Source organism: Raphanus sativus, chromosome 9 (assembly GCF_000801105.2).
Source record: "Raphanus sativus cultivar WK10039 chromosome 9, ASM80110v3, whole genome shotgun sequence".
NCBI classification, from domain to species: Eukaryota; Viridiplantae; Streptophyta; class Magnoliopsida; order Brassicales; family Brassicaceae; genus Raphanus; species Raphanus sativus.
In genome coordinates, this window is record NC_079519.1 from 5,332,073 (window position 1) to 5,351,433 (window position 19,361).

A 19,361-nucleotide genomic window follows, 5' to 3' on the forward strand; every position below is an offset into this window, starting at 1 on the left:
TGGATTTCGAAGGAACGTGTTTAATCGTGGAGCAACCAAATATATTTTCTTCATTTTAATTTGTGGACTCTGTAATTATATAAACATAGCTTTAATTTTAATTCATTGATTGACAAAACAAAATTTCATATTCATTGAAATAAATAATTGCATGAGTGACGGTTCATAGTTCATAGAATCTGATGAATGTTCCCTATTCATCATATGCATGACTGGGAAGAACAGAAAATTTAGATATTTATTTCTGTTCAAAAAATTTTGGATTCTTATTACTACTTTTTAAGCATGTCGGAAATTGTATGCTACTACAGTTAGTGTCGTTGTTCTGTTAAAATCCCAGTTCAAATATGTAAGAGTGTGAGTTGTAAATGAAGTTTTTTAATCACCTTAAAATAATATATATTTGTATTTGACGTTTTACAAATAATATTTCAAATTATATAATATTTTAAATTTTAGTGTAAAATATATTAACTAATTATGTTATGATGACCTTTTATGATTTGTATTTTATAATCTTTTAGTATTCATTGATTGTATTTACATAGATAATAAGTAATGGCTTTATTTATAAAAATTGTTTTAAATTTGTATACTTAATCTGAAAACGTCAAATAAAAAAAAGACTTGGAAGATATAGGTAAATAAATACCTTTTTAAGGTATTTTTATTTTCTAGTAGTTTCACTCTTATCATCCTCATTTTAACAGAAAATACATAAAAAGAAATTATAAGACGGTTGTGGAATACGTTCATTTATGTTTTACATGTTTCACATTACTTCGTATAATCCTACATGCATTACTTCTAATACATTGTTTTGTTTATTATACTAGTATCAGTTTTCCTCTATTTCAGTTGGATAAGTAGTCATAAATAGTGAAAAAATGTAAAGAGAGCCTCAAAATATGAGAGTGGAGTCCATTGCATGTGTTGCTCTCAAATTGGATGTGCCTTAGTTTAGGGCTTTAACGATGACTTTTGGTTTAGTTTGAGAAAAAACTAATTGAAAGTACTAGATAAACTTGAACATAAAATATGTAAAAAGTCATTATTATATAACAATAACAAAAAAGAGCATAGATGCAATGCATGCATCCATGAAACGAGGGAGGAGGACAGCTTGAAATGGACCATTGCTTGCCCTAAAAGAAAATGTGTGGGTCTTCCTATTCATTCTCGATCTTATTGCATATATTTTATATAAAACATTAAAATACCTAATTTTAATAGTTCAATTGATTAGTTAGTGGATGATTGTTTCTTGTTCTACCTGGCTATTAGCCATGTTGAAAATGATACATATATAGAAGAATAAAAATTTCTTAATTGTATAAAAGTTTATTATGAGATCGTAGAGATTCTCTTCCATCATTTAAATACTAAACTAAAGTTTCATTATATTAAGCAACTATACAAATTATAATCCAATATACTGTCCCAAAGGATGATTTTGGGAAACAAATAAACATTTGGGACCAAAAAGGAAAATCTAAAGCCCTTTTTCAAAAAAAAAAGGAAAAAATCTATAAATAGAATTGGCGATCACATCATTTGGTGGCAGAAAACAAAGATGGGCAAGTTCAAGGATCCAAAAACATTGTGGGAACCACCAACCACCAACATTTTGGAAGTGGCCCAAGTTGAATGTGGAAGAGTTGTTAGCTCCTCAAATCTCTGAAGTCGATTCTAGTCTTAAGCCTTCACTCTTAAGACTTAACCCACACGATCTTCAAATCCCACTTTTACATAATCTTTACACTTTTCTAATATTTTAACATATCTACCAGAGCAAGTGTGATAACAGTGTTAACACCAAGACATGCTTACACAATACATGTTTTATTTTTAGATTTGTTTTTCTGTTTTTGTTTTGTTTGGTGTCAAGTAGAAGTTCACACTAAAGAGTTATTTTTCTAAAGTTATTATTCTGTCAATAAGACTTGAAAGTCTGAACAAAACTGTAAACAAGACTTGGAAACTTTGAAAGTCAGAAGAAAGTTGTCACCGAACATAAAACATCAAAGTGAAGAACACATAGTTTTCTCCACGGGCTATTGACCAAAAGCATTCAGTGATACATAGAAAATACATTAGCTACTTCTTTTCCTTTTCTACAAATGATCGCAAACTCGACTCGGACCTTACATTCAAACCCCAAGCATGTCTCTTCTAAGCTATAACATGGAGACCAAGCGATTGTGTCGATGAGCTTCACTGTCGGAGAATCTGTTGGAGCTGAAGGACTTGGTTTCTCTGTTCTGGTGGCAGCAAATTGATCTGCTCTGGGGTCAGGCTCATCACTTGTTGAAGCAATGCCTTCTCCATCTCTGCAGATATCTGAACAAATAGGAAAAAACACAATCATCAACAGAAAGAACACAAGCCTCTTTGATCTGTGATCAGCAAATGTCACACTTAGAACATACAACTACAGCGTCTACTGTAAGGGAATATTGATTTGAGGGTCTTAAAATGATACTAGTACAAACTCATTACCGGAGCAGGGGGAGGTGGTGGACCACCTCTAGGTCCATCTTGGCTTGGTGAAGGCACCGGTCCTAAGCCTGGGAGATGAGTAATGCTTGAGCTCTCTGATTGGCCAGCCATCCAAGAAGGACCTCTATCTGCAGCCGTCGGACCTCCTAATTGGTTATTATTGTAGTCCCCACGAAATTGACCTCCGCCCTGAAACAAAAGACAAGATACAAGCAGATGAGAAGAAATATTGCTGGAAGATAAAATTACACATATCAGACTAAGAACAGTGAAAATGTTGGAAAGAATAGTCAAGAAAGGACGATTGACGGAGCACAAAGATTAAAGCAGCATGATTGCATCGTTAATCTGTAAAACCACGAAACATATCGCCTAATTGTATAAAGACAGTAAAGTAAAGAGTATAAGTACCTGATATGGTGGCTGGCTAACGAGATGTGGCTGTCCCTGAGGGAATTGAGGTCCACCAGAAGCTGGGAGTCTGTTGCCAGACTATGAATTGGTTCAAATAAGAAGATCTAGTCAGTCAAAAACATAAACAACAATGATGGAAACAATAGAAAAACGATAGTAGCTGCTTAATATATATATATATATCTTGACATACATGAAACATGGGTTGAGACTGATGCTGAGGAGGTGCGCCATGGTGCTGAAACCCAGCGTTGGGGGGACCAGTCTGGGATGGTCCGAACTGATGATGATATGGTCTAGGCTGATGCTGAGGTAAACGAGGACCCCCAACTGAGTGCATTGGTTGCTGTTGTGGTTGCTGCAACTGAGCCGAGGAGGCTGGTGTATCAAGATGATGAAAAGACTGTGGTTGGGATGTTGGATGATGATGAGGAGCCGGGGGAGGCGCGTTTTGGACTTGAGAAGACTGTGGATGAGACAAAGAAGTGCCAGCAGGATTCAGACGCTGGGGATGTGAGAAACGAGGCTGCTGCAACGGAGCACTATTGGTAGCAGAAACAGAAGGTGGAGGAGGAGGAGGAGGAGGAGGAGGCATAGGCATTGGCTGTTGCAGTGTGTGTTTTCTAATCGGGGCTTGTGGCTGAGCAGCTGCCTCTTGAAGAGAAGACGTATGAGCTTGAGCGCTTGGCTTTGGCGGTTGTGGAGCGACTTGAGGCTCAACTTTGGGAACCTAGATGAACAGAGTTGTTAATGTAATGAAAACTAGAAAGAGAATTGTTCTTAAAAGGTCCAAAGCAAATACCACCACTTGAGGAGGCTGAACCATTCCGAGCATGATTTGTGCCTAACATTGTACAAAAACCCTAACTTTTTAAACCAGACTGGTGCTCAGATACAACAAAGCTAAACCTAGAATTATTCCAAAAACAAAACAGTTAAAAGTATGAAGCTTTGGAATCAAAACCTGGAAAAGAGCCTTGGTCAAAACCGGGTTCTGAATCAGAATCTCTCTCGCTTGTTCATGGTTTTGATCAATCAGCGCCTGCAGTCATCAGATTCAATTCCATCGAAAACATTAATGTTACAACTCGAGAGAAAGAGATGTAGCCGATTGAGAGAAGACAACCTTCATTTGAGACATGATACCGTAGAGCTGACTTTTTGTCATTCCGGCGAGATTCGCTGGTAAGACGCCGTCTCCGCCCATTTGCTTTCCCGCCATTGTCGTCGTCGTCGTCGTCGTCGTCGGTAATCGCAACTTTGAGTGGTGCCTCGTGCGTTTTAACACAACGGTTCGTGAAAACAAGCCTGGGCCTCGCACATATGGGCTTTTTGTAGTATTAAACTGAGCCGCTTTGTTTTACTCGTTTAGAGTTGGCCCATGAATTATTCTTGGCCCGATAAGAAAAATCGACCATAATTTGTATTGTTTTTTTAATAAATAAAAATACCATAATAATACCACTATTTTTTTTATCTTGTTTGATTATATTATATCTAAGGCTAAGATTAGTGTTTTACTTAAAAATATGATTAAATTAAAATTATTTGTAATAATTTCAGATGTATATAAAAATATAACTTTTTTTTTTTTGAGAAAACATAAAAATATAACTTTCTAATGATGATTCTACTAAACTCGTAATTATTTATCTTATACAAACGGTATAAGACCAAATCTAGTTCTGAATCAGTTTTATACTTTTATCTATCTACATGCCTGAATCTGTTCGAGTCTACATATATTTTCAATATCATTAACCAGGTTAATGATATTTTTATACTAGCTTGAGTCTTTTCTAATTTTTGCTTTACTTATATTTTTGTAGGTTCTCAATGATTTTAGCATTACATATCTAAAATATATAGACATGCATTGATATGCACATTAAATATATGAAATTTATTCGACGTGCTTTATGTGTAGTGTACCATGTTAATTCAACACGTAACATGCACTTATCTATAGATCTGTAATATAAATATCTCTTTTGGAAAAGCAAAAGCCTAAACACAAGCTCATACAATTACAAAGCGTGTGACACGGTTTTGGCCTCTTCACTTTCTTGTTGCAGATTTCTTCTTTTTATTTTTGTTTCCATCCATAGTTTTCTTACGCGATAATTTATTTATTTGATCTTATAATATACACAATATTGATAGGATTCTTGCCTTTAGTAAGTCGGTATACGTCATCGACTTTATCTTTATTCTTTCAGGTAAAAATCGATCTCTTCAATACATTCACCCCCACCATGTTCTGCCAATTTAAGAATTTTATTTATTTAAAGCTACCAATTTCAACAAATCATAGATCATGTTTTATCTAATCTTTTGTATTCAATGATCATAGATTGATATTTATTTGTATATGGATATATGTGAAAATATATAAAGAAATAAATAAATAATATATATAGCATACTGAGTAAGACAGGTTTATATAAGAAAATTAGAAGAAAAAAAATGTAAAAGATGTAAGTAGAACAATGAACTAGAAAAGAACATGTTTTATCATAAAATTCACAGCCTGATATAGTCGTTGAATAGAAATACCGATTATACCGAAATGTAGGATTGGTAAGAACTCATAAATCACATAATCATTTCATTTTTCAGCAATTGCTAGATTTCCAATCAAAGCTATAATTCCGAAATCCGAACTATTTTTTTATCTAGTAATACGATACGAAGTGAGGGAGATATCCTTAAACTAGGCACTTGGTATAATTTTAGCATGCCCGTTAAGAAATGAGTAGGCGTATAATTTTGTCTTTAAGGAAATTATGTGTGTAGAATATTATACATATATTTTTAAAAGATTCATATTAATATGAAAAAGGTAGAGAAAAAAAGAAAGAGCGAAGCACTCAACTCAACCACTTTTAAATATTTTTTTGGGTAAACCACAAACCTTGCTTTTGATTTTGGAGCTGAGGTCTCTCTCTCTCTCTCTCTCCATTTGATAGGAAGAAGAAAGATAAAAAAGATAAAGAAAGAGAGAAAAGAGATATAGTTAAAATGCAATGTTATACAAATGAAGAAGCACTACGAAGCCTCTTCATCAATGTCTCAACCTCCTCCTTTCTCCTCCTCCTCCTTTTATACTCCGCCGTCTCGCTCCTCCTCAAGTTCTTCCACTTCATCGGTGGCTACCCTCTCCTCCAAAGGTCGCTATATATATAATAGGCTTATGCTTACTTTACTCTATCATACACATACATACATAAGTATGAATATTGAAAATATTTTAAACTATGCAATATTATTAAATTATTTTCTGATTTTAGTATGCTAATAGCTTTCTTTATTACGCAGGAATGAAGATGAATATGATTCGGCAGCGTGGCTTTCCGATGAAGAAGGAGAGGAAGAGGAGGAAGAAGAAGAAGGGGAAGAGTTCAAGATGTCTTGTAATACAAGTTACCACGTGATAACTAGAGATCAAAAACAGAATCATTTGATAGCTGATATAGAAGACGATGGAGAGTCTTTAGTGTTTTACAATAATAACTACAAAAGTGTTGCAAACAATCGACACAGGGAGGAGTATACGAATGTTCATCAACCTCATGAACAAGAAGACGAAGATGATCAAGATTCCAACATTTCTTCCACCACAGATGAACACTTTTCATCTGCTAATGTTTCTCCTTATCGCAGTGAATCATCAATAGAAGAGGAAGACAACGGCGTTGAAGATCTTCATGACGTTCGTTATGATTATGATGATGATGAAGAGATAGAAGGAGTGTCGGAATATGACGTCGTTGAGGATTTGGTTCGTAAACGACCAGATAGAAGTGTTCGTGGTCCCTCTCATTTCCAAAGTGGTTTGGTGTTCAATGACAAAAGCTACAATGGTATTACTTCTCTTCACATGTTTTCTTTATTTATTTTTATTCACATGCAGATCGAAAGTTGTTTTCTTTCTACAAGTAATAGCATGGTTTCATTGATTTTTGAATAAATATAAAATTTTCGGAAAAGAGTTTCTATATTGGATTTTTTTTTTGCCATCTTCTATATTGGAATTTTATTTCCGGTGATATTGGTATTTTTTATTTTTTTTTGTTAGAAGATTTTATTTATTAATTCGTATTAGATATATTCACTTAACGCCTTCTGTGAAAACATTTTTTGTAATAACAAAAAGTATACACATGATATTCGTCAATACAACTCAAAAACGAACCGAGGATAAATGAAATGACATATATTGCATAGTATTAATTTTTATTAGTTTATCTTTTTCACTTTTGAACTAAGATTCATAGCACATACACGGAATAAACACCAATGACATTCATCTATGTTATTTGTTAAAACCGTGAAATTAAAATAGTACATGTATTTTTTTTTTTAAATAGTACATGTATTGCAACGTTCTCTTGAACCAGTTTTTTTACTGAATTCTTTTTAACTGATATACTGAACCAGTTGAGCTAAACTTACTTCAATTTGTTTGTTATTATGATTTGCAGGAGAGTTTGTTATCAAGAAGGATGATGTGGAGATACATCCACCAATGGGATTTGCAACGAGAGAGATCAAAACAGAGGAACTACTAGAGCAAGAAGAAGAAGAGAGAGGAGAGATATTTGGAGAGTCATGTACGAATGGGTCAACGTCAAAAAGCTCATCGGAATGGAGAAACTCTGTGAAAACCGACGATCCTTTTTCCTCTTCCTCTCGTCGCAGCTGCCCAAAATGGGAATCTTACACCGTGTTCCAAAAGTACGACGAAGAAATGACTTTTCTCACTAGGATCTCTGCTCAAAAGCTTCAAGAATCAGGTGAAACACCATGAATATTTAAAAAAATAAAAAACACTAAATATTATAAATAATGATAATAGATATGATTCAAGAAACATCATGTAATCTTCAGAAAAAAAATGAAACATCATGTAAACTTTTCTCACCAGGATCATGCATGATAAAATGATCAATACGGATTTTCTTTTGACTAAAAAATTATAAGTTGTTTTATGAAATCCAGGTTTCAATCAAATATATATATGTATATCTTTTTAGGAAAAGAACACTGAAAACTTAGTTCGGTTTAGGTCAATTTTATGTTATGATTTATAAGGAAACATGCATAATATAAGTAGAGTACATGTAACTCAATTTTATAATTAAAAAAATGGATTCAATTTTTTGTTTAATTTTCTTCAAATTTCATAATTATAGTGCTTGATGACATGATATCAACATTCTATAATTATAAAACGATTTTATTTTTGACAGAAACGCTGAAGTCAATCATGGTGGAGCCTAGATCGATCTCGGAGAGGATAGTTCACAAGTTATCATCAAACGTACACAAGAGAAAGCAACAAAACACAAGTAGTAACGGGCCAAGACCAAATCCATACGTGGAGCTAGAATCAGCTTATGTAGCACAGATATGCATAACATGGGAAGCTCTAAGTTGGAACTACAAAAGCTTCGAGAGAAAAAGATCATCCACACAGCGAATCAGCTTCAACGAGATCGGATGTCCCGCAGCAATCGCGGACCAGTTCCGTACGTTTCATATTCTATTACAAAGATACGTCGAGAACGAGCCTTATGAAAATGGAAGGAGACCTGAGATTTATGCTCGAATGAGAACTCTTGCTCCTAAATTGCTTCTTGTTCCTGAATATCATGGTACGTAACTCTTTAAAGGGTATGTTTGTTAATACTCGGAGATACAATCTTCAATGGTTTTAACTATGTGGATTAAGATTACGAGGAGAACGAAGAGAAAGAAGAGGAAGAGGAGGGTTTCAAGTCGAGGATAACGTCAGCTGCGTTCTTGATGATAATGGAGGAGTGCATAAGAACATTCATGAACTTTCTCAAAGCTGATAAAGAGAAGCCTTGTCAAAAGATCATCAAAGCCTTTTTTGGCAGAACTAAACGAGGCTCTGTTGATCCAACCCATGTCCTTCTAGTGAAGAAAGTCAACACAAAGGTCAATATCTCAACTTCTACTTTTTATTGGTTGACTGGAGGGGAACTCCAACTAATCTCTCTTGATAATAGTACCAAGGACTAGTATGGTCTCGATCTTTTAAACGAGGCCAATTAACCACAAATTTATTCACAACAGAAAACGAACTAATTAATACTGGCAGATTTTCATCCTACCCCAAGTCGTTACCACTAAACTACCATTATTTGGTTTTAACTTTTATTTTTACTAACCAATAACCATGCATATCTAAAATACATTATTATCAGCGTTTTAGTTTTATTTTATATATTATTACATGATGTGTTCTACTTTGTGTAAATTAGTCTAATATTAACAACTTAATGCTATTTTGTGGTATAATATATGCATCTATGAACAGAAAAAGATGAAGCTGAAAGAGATACGTAAAGGAGGAAAATACGTGAAGAAGAAAAAGTTGAGCATAGAGGAGGAAATGGAGATACTAATGGGATTAATTGACTTGAAAGTGGTGTCAAGAGTGTTGAGGATGAAAGAAATGAATGAAGAGAAGTTACATTGGTGTGAAGAGAAGATGAGCAAAGTTAAAATTATTCAAGATGGAAAGGCGTTTCAAAGAGATTCGACTCCACTTTTCTTTCCTCCACATTGACCCCACTATTTTATTTCAACTCACGTGAATATACCCTTTATTCTTTCCCCACCCACATCCTTTGGTTTTACACGTCATATTGGAGGAGATCTTTTAGACTAAACTACGAATAAAGAGCCATAAAGTTTTAATTTGAATAAATAGATAGGGATATACTGTAGATTGCTTTAGTTCTTTTTTACTTTGCTTTTCCTTTTCTTGTTTTGTATCTTTTTAACTTTTTGAAAATAAAATTTCAGCCTTTATTAGGTATAAGGTGACTCATACACTCAAGGAATCACAAAATTAGCTATACCTATACATATACTTATGGAGGGAACTAATGGATTATAGATTGTAGTTTTTGGAGAATCATCTGATTGGTAAAAGTAGTCTGCAATATGCTATCATTACCCATGCATGATTGACCAATAATACCCTGAAAAATGTAATCAGTTATTTCGTTGGTTGTGAAAAACAAAACCTGTACTGAAGTAATAAGGTTTCATGTATTTACAAGGTTTTTACATAAATCACATAAAATTTTGGAAAAATTTTGTAGTCCCAGTCGAAGTCATATATAAGACGAAAATGAGAAAAAAATATGAAGAAAACGTACGTAAAGTTTCCCGAACGAAACATAAACGAAACATGCAGTGTTACGTAGTTTACGCCCACCGTTTAGAAGACTTGGCCAAACTAGCCAAACTAGAAGCACTGCCTGTCTTCTTAATGCCTGTAAAGCATATCGATTAAACGAGAAAACCATTGTAATTAATCTGATCTTCATAACCGTAACCTAAAGAGTATATGTATAGGTTTTCTCATTTTTGCTTACTTGATGATGACGACAACCCTGATGTAACCTTAGCAACGGTCGATGTTGTTCTTGTAGCTACTTTACGAAGTTTATCTAGTGGTCTCGTTACACTCGTTGTTGTCCTTGAAGTCATTGACTTAGCTCTGCAATTTTATCAAATGTTTTAAGCAAAAACACAGATCTCTTAAGAACCATAACAACAACAAAAGTTTGATTCTTAACCTGTCTGAGATTTTTGGTGGTCTTTTAGCAACATCAGTGGATCTTTGAGTTCCAATAGAAGAAGCATCAGATGTAGCCTCGCTCAACCTCTCCTCGTACTCTCCTTCGACCGAAGAAGATAAACTCTCACCGTCAGTAACGGAGTGTCTTGATTGTGATGAATATCCTCCAGTTTCCGAGTTCATATCATCGGTTTGTCCAAAGCTCTTTCTCCTCACCATTGGTTTCTGAAGTCTATTAGGATGATGACTGTCCTTTACCAAAAGAAGCCTCTCTATCTCTTCGTCTTTCCTTGCTATTGTGTCCTTAAGGGACGCTACCTGTAAACAAACAAATGTTTCATGTAACTACTAATGGTAAGAAAGATGAGAAAGGACACGAGTTGGGAAAGTGGTTTTACTTACCTGTTCCATCAAGTCTCGAGCATCTTTACCTTCTTTACTGCTCTTTGCAGCACCAAGTTCAACTCCGGAGACACGTTCTGCGAATTTTAAGGTACTCATTGACTCTGAATATGAAGTAGCATCAGGATTGAGTTGCACAAACATTAAGGTCTTTGCTCGTCCTCCTATAGTGCCAACATGGCATAGAAACATAGTTATGTTTATGATTAGTTCGCTCTTATATAACTCATAAAACAGTAAAATGATTTAACTAACTAATAAACTAACCAAGAGAGCTTTGGAGTAATTGTGTTAGCTTGCTGTTTCTGTATGGTATATGAGAACTCTTTGAAGCAAGAGAGAATATCACATCTCCAAGAGATGAAAGCGATTTATTTATATGTTGTGCTTCTCTAAGTCTGTCTCCTTTAACTTCAGAGCGATCTACTCTCTCACTTCCTGCTAGATCCACCAAATGAAGATTTCCGTATAACACAGAACCAGTCTTCATGTCTTTACCACGGACGTGAACAGTGACAATGCTGCATAAGAAAACATCTAGTTCAGTTTAAAGGACTCGTTAAAACACACACATGTTTTGTTTCATGAAGTAAGAACCTGTGAGAGCGACTACTTCGTTCATTCATGGCAGTAGCACCAACGGAACGATTCTGTAGTCCAATGTCCATCAATGTAATCACATCTGAGGTCGATGTCACAGGATACATGCTTGCATCAGGCACAGCTATACCATTTTGTGAAGTTGTGGACAGGATCCCTAGTGTGTGTAATGTCAAGGTAAACCAAAAAAAAACTAGTAATGAAAGAAAGAGAGTATATATAGAACAAGAACTTGAAAGTAAAGGATATTTCTTTTGAGAAATGTCATCAGAGAGCAAATCTAGGACTTGTTCATTGTATATCTCCACCATTTGCACCCCAACTTCATAGTTTATGTTTCCCTTTCTGGATTGAGATATTTTAAAGAGATCATTGAGTGCACGATAGTTAACTCCCCAATCCTCTTCACTTGCTCCATCTGGACCAGTCTGAAAGAACAAGAATGAAAGGTAAATAATCGTGTTATTCATGTTCCTATATGAATTTCAAAAGATGACCAAGAAAATAACATTGAAGACATACATACATACCATTGTATAAGTTTTCCCTGATCCTGTCTGACCATATGCGAATATACAAACATTGAACCCATCAAGCACTGACCGAACCAGTGGTTTTATGTCTGAAAAAACCTCAGCTGCAAAGATCCAAAAAAATCAAAAATAAACTTCGATGTTTCGAAATGGAACATAATAAAACATAAAATGATCATGAAATAAATGTTTTAGGAGAACAGAAACAGAGCAGGTATGAGATGAACACCTTGAGTAGCATTTGTACTATAAACTTTATTAAACCTAAACTGGCGAAGACCGTCTTTCCCAGGTCTAGTGGGATTGGTTACTACCAGTTCTCCATCCTCACCAACGTGCTCAACCACTGTGTCTGGTGCACCTTGTCCAGGAAGGAAAGGTCTAACTCTGCAAAACACTCTGATGTTTCCTGGAACTCACAAGTAAAGAAGTTTTAGGCTGCATAAAATTTGACAGTTTACAATAGTTATCATGAGCCTCAGTACCTTTTAGCTCCTGAAGCTCGTTGAAAAGTTTCCGGTTTTCGGTTAGTACAGCATGATAGTTTTCAGCAGCATTGCTTAGTTCAATCAGTTTCTTTCCTGTAGAGACATAGTTTGATTTATGATCATTAATTCACTACTTGTCATGAAGTTTTGTTCAAGACTACAGATGCATTGGTTAGAACATTCACTCACCTAACAGGCTGAACTGTTCTGAATAGTTCTCTTGAACATTCAGAATCTCTTGCTTGATGGATCTTGAATAAAACCTCAACTCCTGTAATTCAGTAGAATTAACCAAATATATATTGTAACTTGTTTGTTCTAAGCATAACCATATATATACCTGTAGTGCCTGAGACTGGTGATTGATAAAACTTCTATATGAAACTTCTTTCTGACTCCAACTTTGTAGTTTGGACTCAGATCTTTCCTCCATTTCTTTCACTCTGTTCTTCCAGTTTACAAGATTCTGTTCAAGCTCTTGAATCTTTCTTTCAAGGCTTGAATTGGCATTTTTTGTTTCTTTCTCCATTTGTTGAAGCTCTTTTATCTTTTCCTCAAGACCTTCTTTAGCACTATGTGCTTCTTCTCCCATTTTCTCGAGCTCCTTGACCTTTACCTCAAGGGAAGTTTTTGCAGTGTTTGCCTCTTTTCTCTCTTGCTCAAGCTCCTTCAGCCTGCTCTCAAGTCCTGTTGTTGCCAACATCGTCTGGCTTTCCATTTGCGAGCATTGCTGCTCATATGCTTTCTTAGTTTTCTCAAGTTCTTGTCTTAAAGCTGAAATGTCCAGGTTGAATTGATCGTTTTCTTTGGTTAGCTTGGCCATATCCTCTTCTTCGTTTCTACACTGTTCCTCCCACTTTGCTTTTTGTGTCTATCATACAGAAGGTAATAATAACATGTCAGGCCAATAAAACAGAACACTTCTACTAAAGTCAGTTCTTTATGTACCGACCATTGTTTGGCTTTCAATCTGCGAGCATTGTTGTTCATGTTCTCTTTTAGTTGTCTCTAGTTCTTGTTTCAATGCAGAGATCTCGAGATTGTATTTATCATTTTCTTTTAACAGCTTATGCATATCCTCTTCTTCGTTTTTCTTCTTCTCTTCCCAGTTTGACTTCTCTGTCTATCATACAGAACCAATCCCATGAGGCCATGACTAATAAACTCAGTTCACAAAGCAACTTAGAAGTACAAAGTTACCTTCATTTGTCGAAGTTGTTGTGTAGCAATCTGCCCAAAAAAAACGAGTTTTATGTGACAAGATACCTAGGCAACTAAACTCGTTAACAAATGATACATTACCTCATTTTCTTCACCACTTCCTGATGCTAAAGCTTCAAGGACGTTGATCCTCGACTGGTATTTCTCCTCACGAGCTTTGAATATATTGTTTTGCTGCACGTTAACACAAATAGAAATTACTCAATATATAAAAAAAAAAAAACTAGAAACTGAAAAAGTTTATATCAAGAAATTAAAAACCATACCGTTCTTAGATGTTCAGCTTGAGTTGATATACGTCGCTCAATCTCTTGCACGACTTTTCTCAACAAGCACGCCACACGCTGATCATCATCATCATCATCATCAGATTTTGTCAAGGCATCAATACATTATGAATCTATGATGATCAGAGTTGTTAACATTCAAAATATTACCGGAGGGATTTCACCGTTCTTTCTTTCAATACTTTCATCAAGAATCCCATTCACAACGCTTAGCAGTGACTGCGTAGGAGCGTTCTGCATCAAACATAAGCCAAGAACATTGTAAAGACGACGTTTCAAAAACAAATAAGTCCAAGGAAAGTTCATCAAAAAAGGCAGAGGGGATACATCTAAGCTACTTGATTTCATCATTTCAGAGATCTTTGAGGCTTGAAGATCATAACGGCCCTGTTTCATTTGGAAAACCTCATGGAACTTGTGTCCTCCATGGTGTGATCCAGGGGATAATGGATCTGCCGTGAAACAGAAGACAAGATTACACAGAGAGACACTAATACATATATTACACATGTTAGGTATTGAATTGAGACATAAAGAGTTTTGAGTACCTAATGCGCCTGAACTGGCGAGGGCTTGCTGGAACTTGGACTCAGCGAGACTTTTATCTACAGATAATGGAGAAAAAGGAGAGAAAGGACTACGAGGAGTGGTAGCTGTATCTCTTTTGGAATCTGCAAGGTTTCTATGCCTTTCGTCTCCAATAGATAATGGAGAGAAGGGAGAGAAGGGACTACGAGGAGTTGTCGTTTCTCCATAAGGGCTCCCTGATTGATCACGCACAGAATTCATCTATGCGTCTGAGGTCGAAAACGCAAACTTATGGAAACTGTTTCATTCCTTTAGCAACAACTCCTGAGACATGTATGATTCAACAACAAGAAAAACACTTAGAGTTAGACCAAGTCCATACAAGATTAGAAGAAAACACACGTAAAGGAAGAAGCTAGAAGAAACCCTAGATAGCCAGTCTAGTTTTCTTTTCTTTTTCCACAAGCAACATGATCAAATGTCACGAGATATGTTCAATAACTATTTCAGACACAACACTCTTTAGATTCATCGTTGTAATAAGCTTTACTGCTTGATCACAGTAACATTCGTTTCAATAATCTAATGGTTAAATAATGAATTTTTTTCCACCATTAACCGAACATCACGTAAAGCAAAAAGAAAAAGAATCACACAACAATCTCCAGGGTCCAGGCATAAGAATTGAGGATGGTTAAGACAAAAATAGCAAAATATGAGACGATCAAACAGCACATGCAACTTCCTAGAATGCTAGCAAAAATAAAACATAACCTCGTAGAGACCAACCTAGGAGATGATTGAAGTTGAAAGAAGAAGAAAAAAAAGTTGAAAGAAGAAAGTCAAAACATATATGATTAGCAAAATATGAAGTCGTGATCAGCAAAATATGATCATGGAGATAACAGATATTGATGAAAGCGATCATTTGTTTCCTTACCTAGAAAATTCCAGAAAGAAAATTTCTTGGAAAAAAAACTTGGAAGCGTGCGTGGAGGAAGTTCAACCTGGTGAGAAAACAACGAGGCAAAGAAAGGGAGACGTGATGGAATGTTGGCTGATTTGATTAGTGATAATAAAACTTTGATTATTTTTAATAATTAAACTTAGTAAAAAAAAAACAAATTAGAACAAAATTAAGTTGTTGTTCTTTATTTGGTTAGTGTATGGAGGAAGGGAGCGCGAATTTAGGAAGGGAAAGTAACAAAATATCTTACTTTCTCCAATCGTTTGATGACACGTTAAAAATCTCGGTTCAAATTGGAGGGAAATCAGACAATAACAATTGTTAACAGAAACTTTTTTTTTTGAAACACTAACAGAAACAATAAAATTTGGTTAACAACTGATACAGAAACTTTTTTCTTTTTGAAACACTAACAGAAACTATAATATTCTGTTAACAACTGATTAAACTTATTACTTAGATATGATTTTGGGGGCATGACGACCAAGAGAAACATTTTAATATGTGTTCAGTTTGTACACCACACCACGTTGGGTGGTGGCTCTTATGTTTAACTCATCGTCACAGTATTAGAGAGAATATTTTTTTTTTGCTAAAAAAGTATTAGAGAGAATACTTTATAGTTAAAAAACCATATATATATTAACAAACACAACCGCAGAAATAAAAATAAACTGATCCATCATATCTTGTTGGTGTTATGTGTGTGTTCTGGTAAAACTATTGTTTTATCTTTTTTTTTTGGTTGTTAAGTTTATTGAGTCATGGACTCATGGGTTTTCAACAATAAAACTAGAAAAAATTGGCAAATTGGGCAAATCGCAAGTTTGAAATTAAGGAATTGGGCGATCTCAAGTTTAAATTAGTCAATTGGACAACTTTCTGCATTTGCCCATGTAAACTTATGTCTAAATATCCTTTGGGACCTTTGTCAGATTCATTATTTACATCTTTGCCATTTCAATTAAAATATATCTAAAATAAAATTTGTCACATCACCTCTCTCATTCTTTAATTTGTCACACCACCTCTCTCATTCTTTTTCTCTTTCCTTCTTTTTCTCTCTCCTTCTTTTCCACACCACCAACTATCATCTACGAAAATCATCTCCCTCTCCTTCTTTTCCTCTCATCTTTTTTTTTTCTCTCATTCTTTTCTACACCACCACCTTTACAGTTAAATTAACTGAAGAAGAAAAATCATTTTTTCTTTAACTGAAGAATAAGAAACCATTACGCTCATGTACACTCCAAGCCCCTGTTTATGAAATTTATACATATGACACCTAAATGTAATATTTATACACTAAAAATGATTAAAATGAATGCTTAATATCATACAAAAATACTATATATCATTTATTAATTATTAAAAGTATAAATACTAAAAATGTTTATTAAAATTTAAAAATTGATTTCTTAAAAGTAATCTAATGGAAAAAATTATCTAGGTTAGATTTCGATTTTATTGAAATTTATTGTAACTGTATTACATATTACATTCTCTTAATTGTTTGGTTTTTAAAAAAATATTTCATTATATTTCATTATCTTTTAATTGTTTAAATTATATTTCATTATCTTTTAATAATTTAGTTTTTAAAAAATCTTTGAATAATACAAGATAATATAATGTCTATTTTCTATTAAAACATCTTATATCCATCTAAAATTCTAGTTTTCATAGCTGTGATTTTATTGAGAAAAACTAAACAATTAATAGAAAATGTCTTTTTCTATTGAAAAATTATCTAGATTTTATTTCGATTTTATTGATTTTTTTGCAACTGTATTATATATTTCATAATAAAAATATGATGTATTTTTTTAAAGAAATCTTTCATTATATTTCATTTTAGATGTCTTTAATGTCAATTATTTATTGTTTAATCTTTAATTGTTTAGTTTTTTAATTGTTTAGCTTTTTATTATAAAAAATATTTAATTGTTTAGTTTTTTTATTATAAGATGTATTTCACTTATTTATTTCAACATTTCATTTGTTGAAATAAATAATTAACGTATAATTGTTTTGGAGAGCACTGTGCTCTCGTTGTATTCGTAGATGTATTTAAATTTTATACTTAATATGTATTTAAACTCTCCAATGCAATAAGGGATATAAACAAAAGGTATTCATAGATGTTATGTATTCGTACACCGATGTATTCGTATACCTTAAATATATGTATACTTATGTATACATATACTTGTGTATTCGTACACCTTAAGTATTCGATGGGTTATGTTGGTATTCGTATATTTTATGTATTTGTACACCTTATGTATACTTATGTATATGTACACCTTATGTATTTGTACATCTTAAGTATTAGATGGGTTATGTTGATATTCGTACACCTTATGTATTCGTACACCTTCTGTATACCTTAGGTATTCGTACACCTTAGGTATTTGTACACCTAAGGTATTCATACACCTTATGTATACTTATGTATACGTACACCTTATATATTCGTACACCTTAGATATTCGTACATCTTATGTATACGTATACTTATTTCTTGAGCTATAGTGAATTAGATTGTATTAAACGTTAGGCATAGGGTTCCGGATTTACCCAAGGGTTCCAGATTGTTTCGGATTCTGGATTTACCCAATGGTTCTGGATTTACCCAAGGGTTCCGGATTTAGGATTCAAGGTTTAGAGTTTAGGATTTTAGGTTTAGTGTTTTGTTGATGGTTTTTAATATTTAAGATAAATGTAGACAAATTTGTTCTTCCTACCATTTTGACAAAAAATGAAAGATCCATGTAGGTTTCCAAGTTTATTAAATTTACCCAGATTTATGAAAATTACCCATAAATTTATATAATTTTATGAATAATTTATCATTTATTTAGGTAAATTTCATAAATATGAAAGTTTCTTTTATGGGTCAAAATGTATAATTTATTCGGATTCTGGATTTACCCAAGGGTTCCGGATTTACCCAAAGGTTCCAGATTTAGGATTCATGGTTTAGAGTTTAGGAGTTTATGTTTAGTGTTTTGTTGATGATTTTAAATATTTAAGATAAGAAGTTTATGCGAGAGAATTTGGTCAAACTCAGGTTGAGTCTTAACTTCTTAAGACATAAAAATCACTAGATACTTGACATGGAGGCACCAAATTATCCTATATTTTTTGGACTTAATCTTGGTGTACCCCTAGAGTAAACCTTAAGGTTCACCAACCAATAGAAATCACTCATTTCACAATTGATATCTTTTAAAAAAGTAAACAAAATATTGTCGAGTTATATTACATTTTTAAAATAAAAATATTAAAAATAAAAATAATAATATATGCAAAAAAAAGATTTTTAAAAAGATTTTAATTTCGTCAACAAAACTCTAAACTCTAAACTCTAAATCCTAAACCCTTGGATAAATACTAAACCCTAAATTAAAAACATTAAACCATAATAGTATTTTTAAGATTTAATGTTTTAGTGTTTAGTGTTTTTGATTTAGAATTTAGGATTATCCAAGTGTTTATGATTTATCCAAGGGTTTAGGGTTTAGAATTTAGGGTTTAGGGTTTAGAGTTTAAAATTATCCAAGGGTTTAGGATATATCCAAGGGTTTAGGGTTTAGGATTTAGGGTTTAGGGTTTAGAATTTAGGATTTAGGGTTTAGAGTTTAAAATTATCCAAGGGTTTAGGGTATACCCAAGGGTTTAGGGTTTAGGATTTAGGGTTTAGGGTTTAGTGTTTTTTGACGATATTAAAAATAGTTTTCAAAAATTCATTTTTTGTAACGGCTATTATTTTTATTTGTTTTTATTTTATTTATTTTA

At 33.7% G+C, this 19,361-nt stretch overlaps 3 protein-coding genes across 3 annotated transcripts; 1 reads left to right on the forward strand and 2 right to left on the reverse strand.

The window, feature by feature from the left end:
- Window positions 1-1,962: 1,962 nt before the first annotated feature.
- LOC108823616 (cleavage stimulating factor 64) lies at window positions 1,963-4,197 on the reverse strand. Its single transcript, XM_018596862.2, has 7 exons — window positions 4,040-4,197; window positions 3,878-3,955; window positions 3,716-3,757; window positions 3,107-3,643; window positions 2,911-2,991; window positions 2,500-2,688; window positions 1,963-2,340 (listed from the first exon to the last, which is right to left on the reverse strand). The coding sequence occupies exons 1-7, from the start codon at window positions 4,133-4,135 to the stop codon at window positions 2,215-2,217; spliced, it is 1,149 nt and encodes a 382-aa protein (XP_018452364.1). The 5' UTR covers window positions 4,136-4,197; the 3' UTR covers window positions 1,963-2,214.
- A 1,614-nt stretch (window positions 4,198-5,811) lies between these two features.
- Window positions 5,812-9,766, forward strand: LOC108828658 (uncharacterized). The gene is made up of 6 exons (XM_018602406.2): window positions 5,812-6,083; window positions 6,232-6,776; window positions 7,398-7,709; window positions 8,166-8,570; window positions 8,648-8,877; window positions 9,260-9,766. Exons 1-6 carry the CDS (start codon window positions 5,935-5,937, stop codon window positions 9,509-9,511), a joined length of 1,893 nt encoding a protein of 630 aa, XP_018457908.1. The 5' UTR covers window positions 5,812-5,934; the 3' UTR covers window positions 9,512-9,766.
- Window positions 9,767-9,897: 131 nt separating this feature from the next.
- Window positions 9,898-15,631, reverse strand: LOC108826105 (kinesin-like protein KIN-14P). The gene is made up of 20 exons (XM_018599482.2): window positions 15,534-15,631; window positions 14,614-14,917; window positions 14,393-14,517; window positions 14,216-14,299; window positions 14,045-14,122; window positions 13,860-13,952; window positions 13,758-13,787; window positions 13,510-13,680; window positions 12,898-13,428; window positions 12,747-12,828; window positions 12,555-12,650; window positions 12,299-12,478; window positions 12,067-12,173; window positions 11,785-11,964; window positions 11,534-11,700; window positions 11,204-11,457; window positions 10,937-11,100; window positions 10,533-10,852; window positions 10,329-10,453; window positions 9,898-10,226 (listed from the first exon to the last, which is right to left on the reverse strand). The coding sequence occupies exons 2-20, from the start codon at window positions 14,852-14,854 to the stop codon at window positions 10,159-10,161; spliced, it is 3,096 nt and encodes a 1,031-aa protein (XP_018454984.1). The 5' UTR covers window positions 14,855-14,917; window positions 15,534-15,631; the 3' UTR covers window positions 9,898-10,158.
- Between the last annotated feature and the right edge of the window lie 3,730 nt (window positions 15,632-19,361).

Excerpts from the sequence above, each read along its gene's own strand:
- LOC108823616 (XM_018596862.2), bottom strand. The coding sequence starts at position 4,135 with ATGGCGGGAAAGCAAATGGGCGGAGACGGCGTCTTACCAGCGAATCTC. Across the intron at positions 3,956-4,039 it reads GTATCATGTCTCAAATGAAG|GCGCTGATTGATCAAAACCA; the intron begins GTTGTCTTCTCT and ends TGATGACTGCAG. Across the intron at positions 2,992-3,106 it reads AGTCTCAACCCATGTTTCAT|TCTGGCAACAGACTCCCAGC; the intron begins GTATGTCAAGAT and ends ACCAATTCATAG.
- LOC108828658 (XM_018602406.2), top strand. The coding sequence starts at position 5,935 with ATGCAATGTTATACAAATGAAGAAGCACTACGAAGCCTCTTCATCAAT. Across the intron at positions 6,084-6,231 it reads GGCTACCCTCTCCTCCAAAG|GAATGAAGATGAATATGATT; the intron begins GTCGCTATATAT and ends TTTATTACGCAG. Across the intron at positions 6,777-7,397 it reads CAATGACAAAAGCTACAATG|GAGAGTTTGTTATCAAGAAG; the intron begins GTATTACTTCTC and ends TATGATTTGCAG.
- LOC108826105 (XM_018599482.2), bottom strand. The coding sequence starts at position 14,854 with ATGAATTCTGTGCGTGATCAATCAGGGAGCCCTTATGGAGAAACGACA. Across the intron at positions 11,458-11,533 it reads CGAAGTAGTCGCTCTCACAG|CATTGTCACTGTTCACGTCC; the intron begins GTTCTTACTTCA and ends TTTCTTATGCAG. Across the intron at positions 11,101-11,203 it reads ATTACTCCAAAGCTCTCTTG|GAGGACGAGCAAAGACCTTA; the intron begins GTTAGTTTATTA and ends TTGGCACTATAG.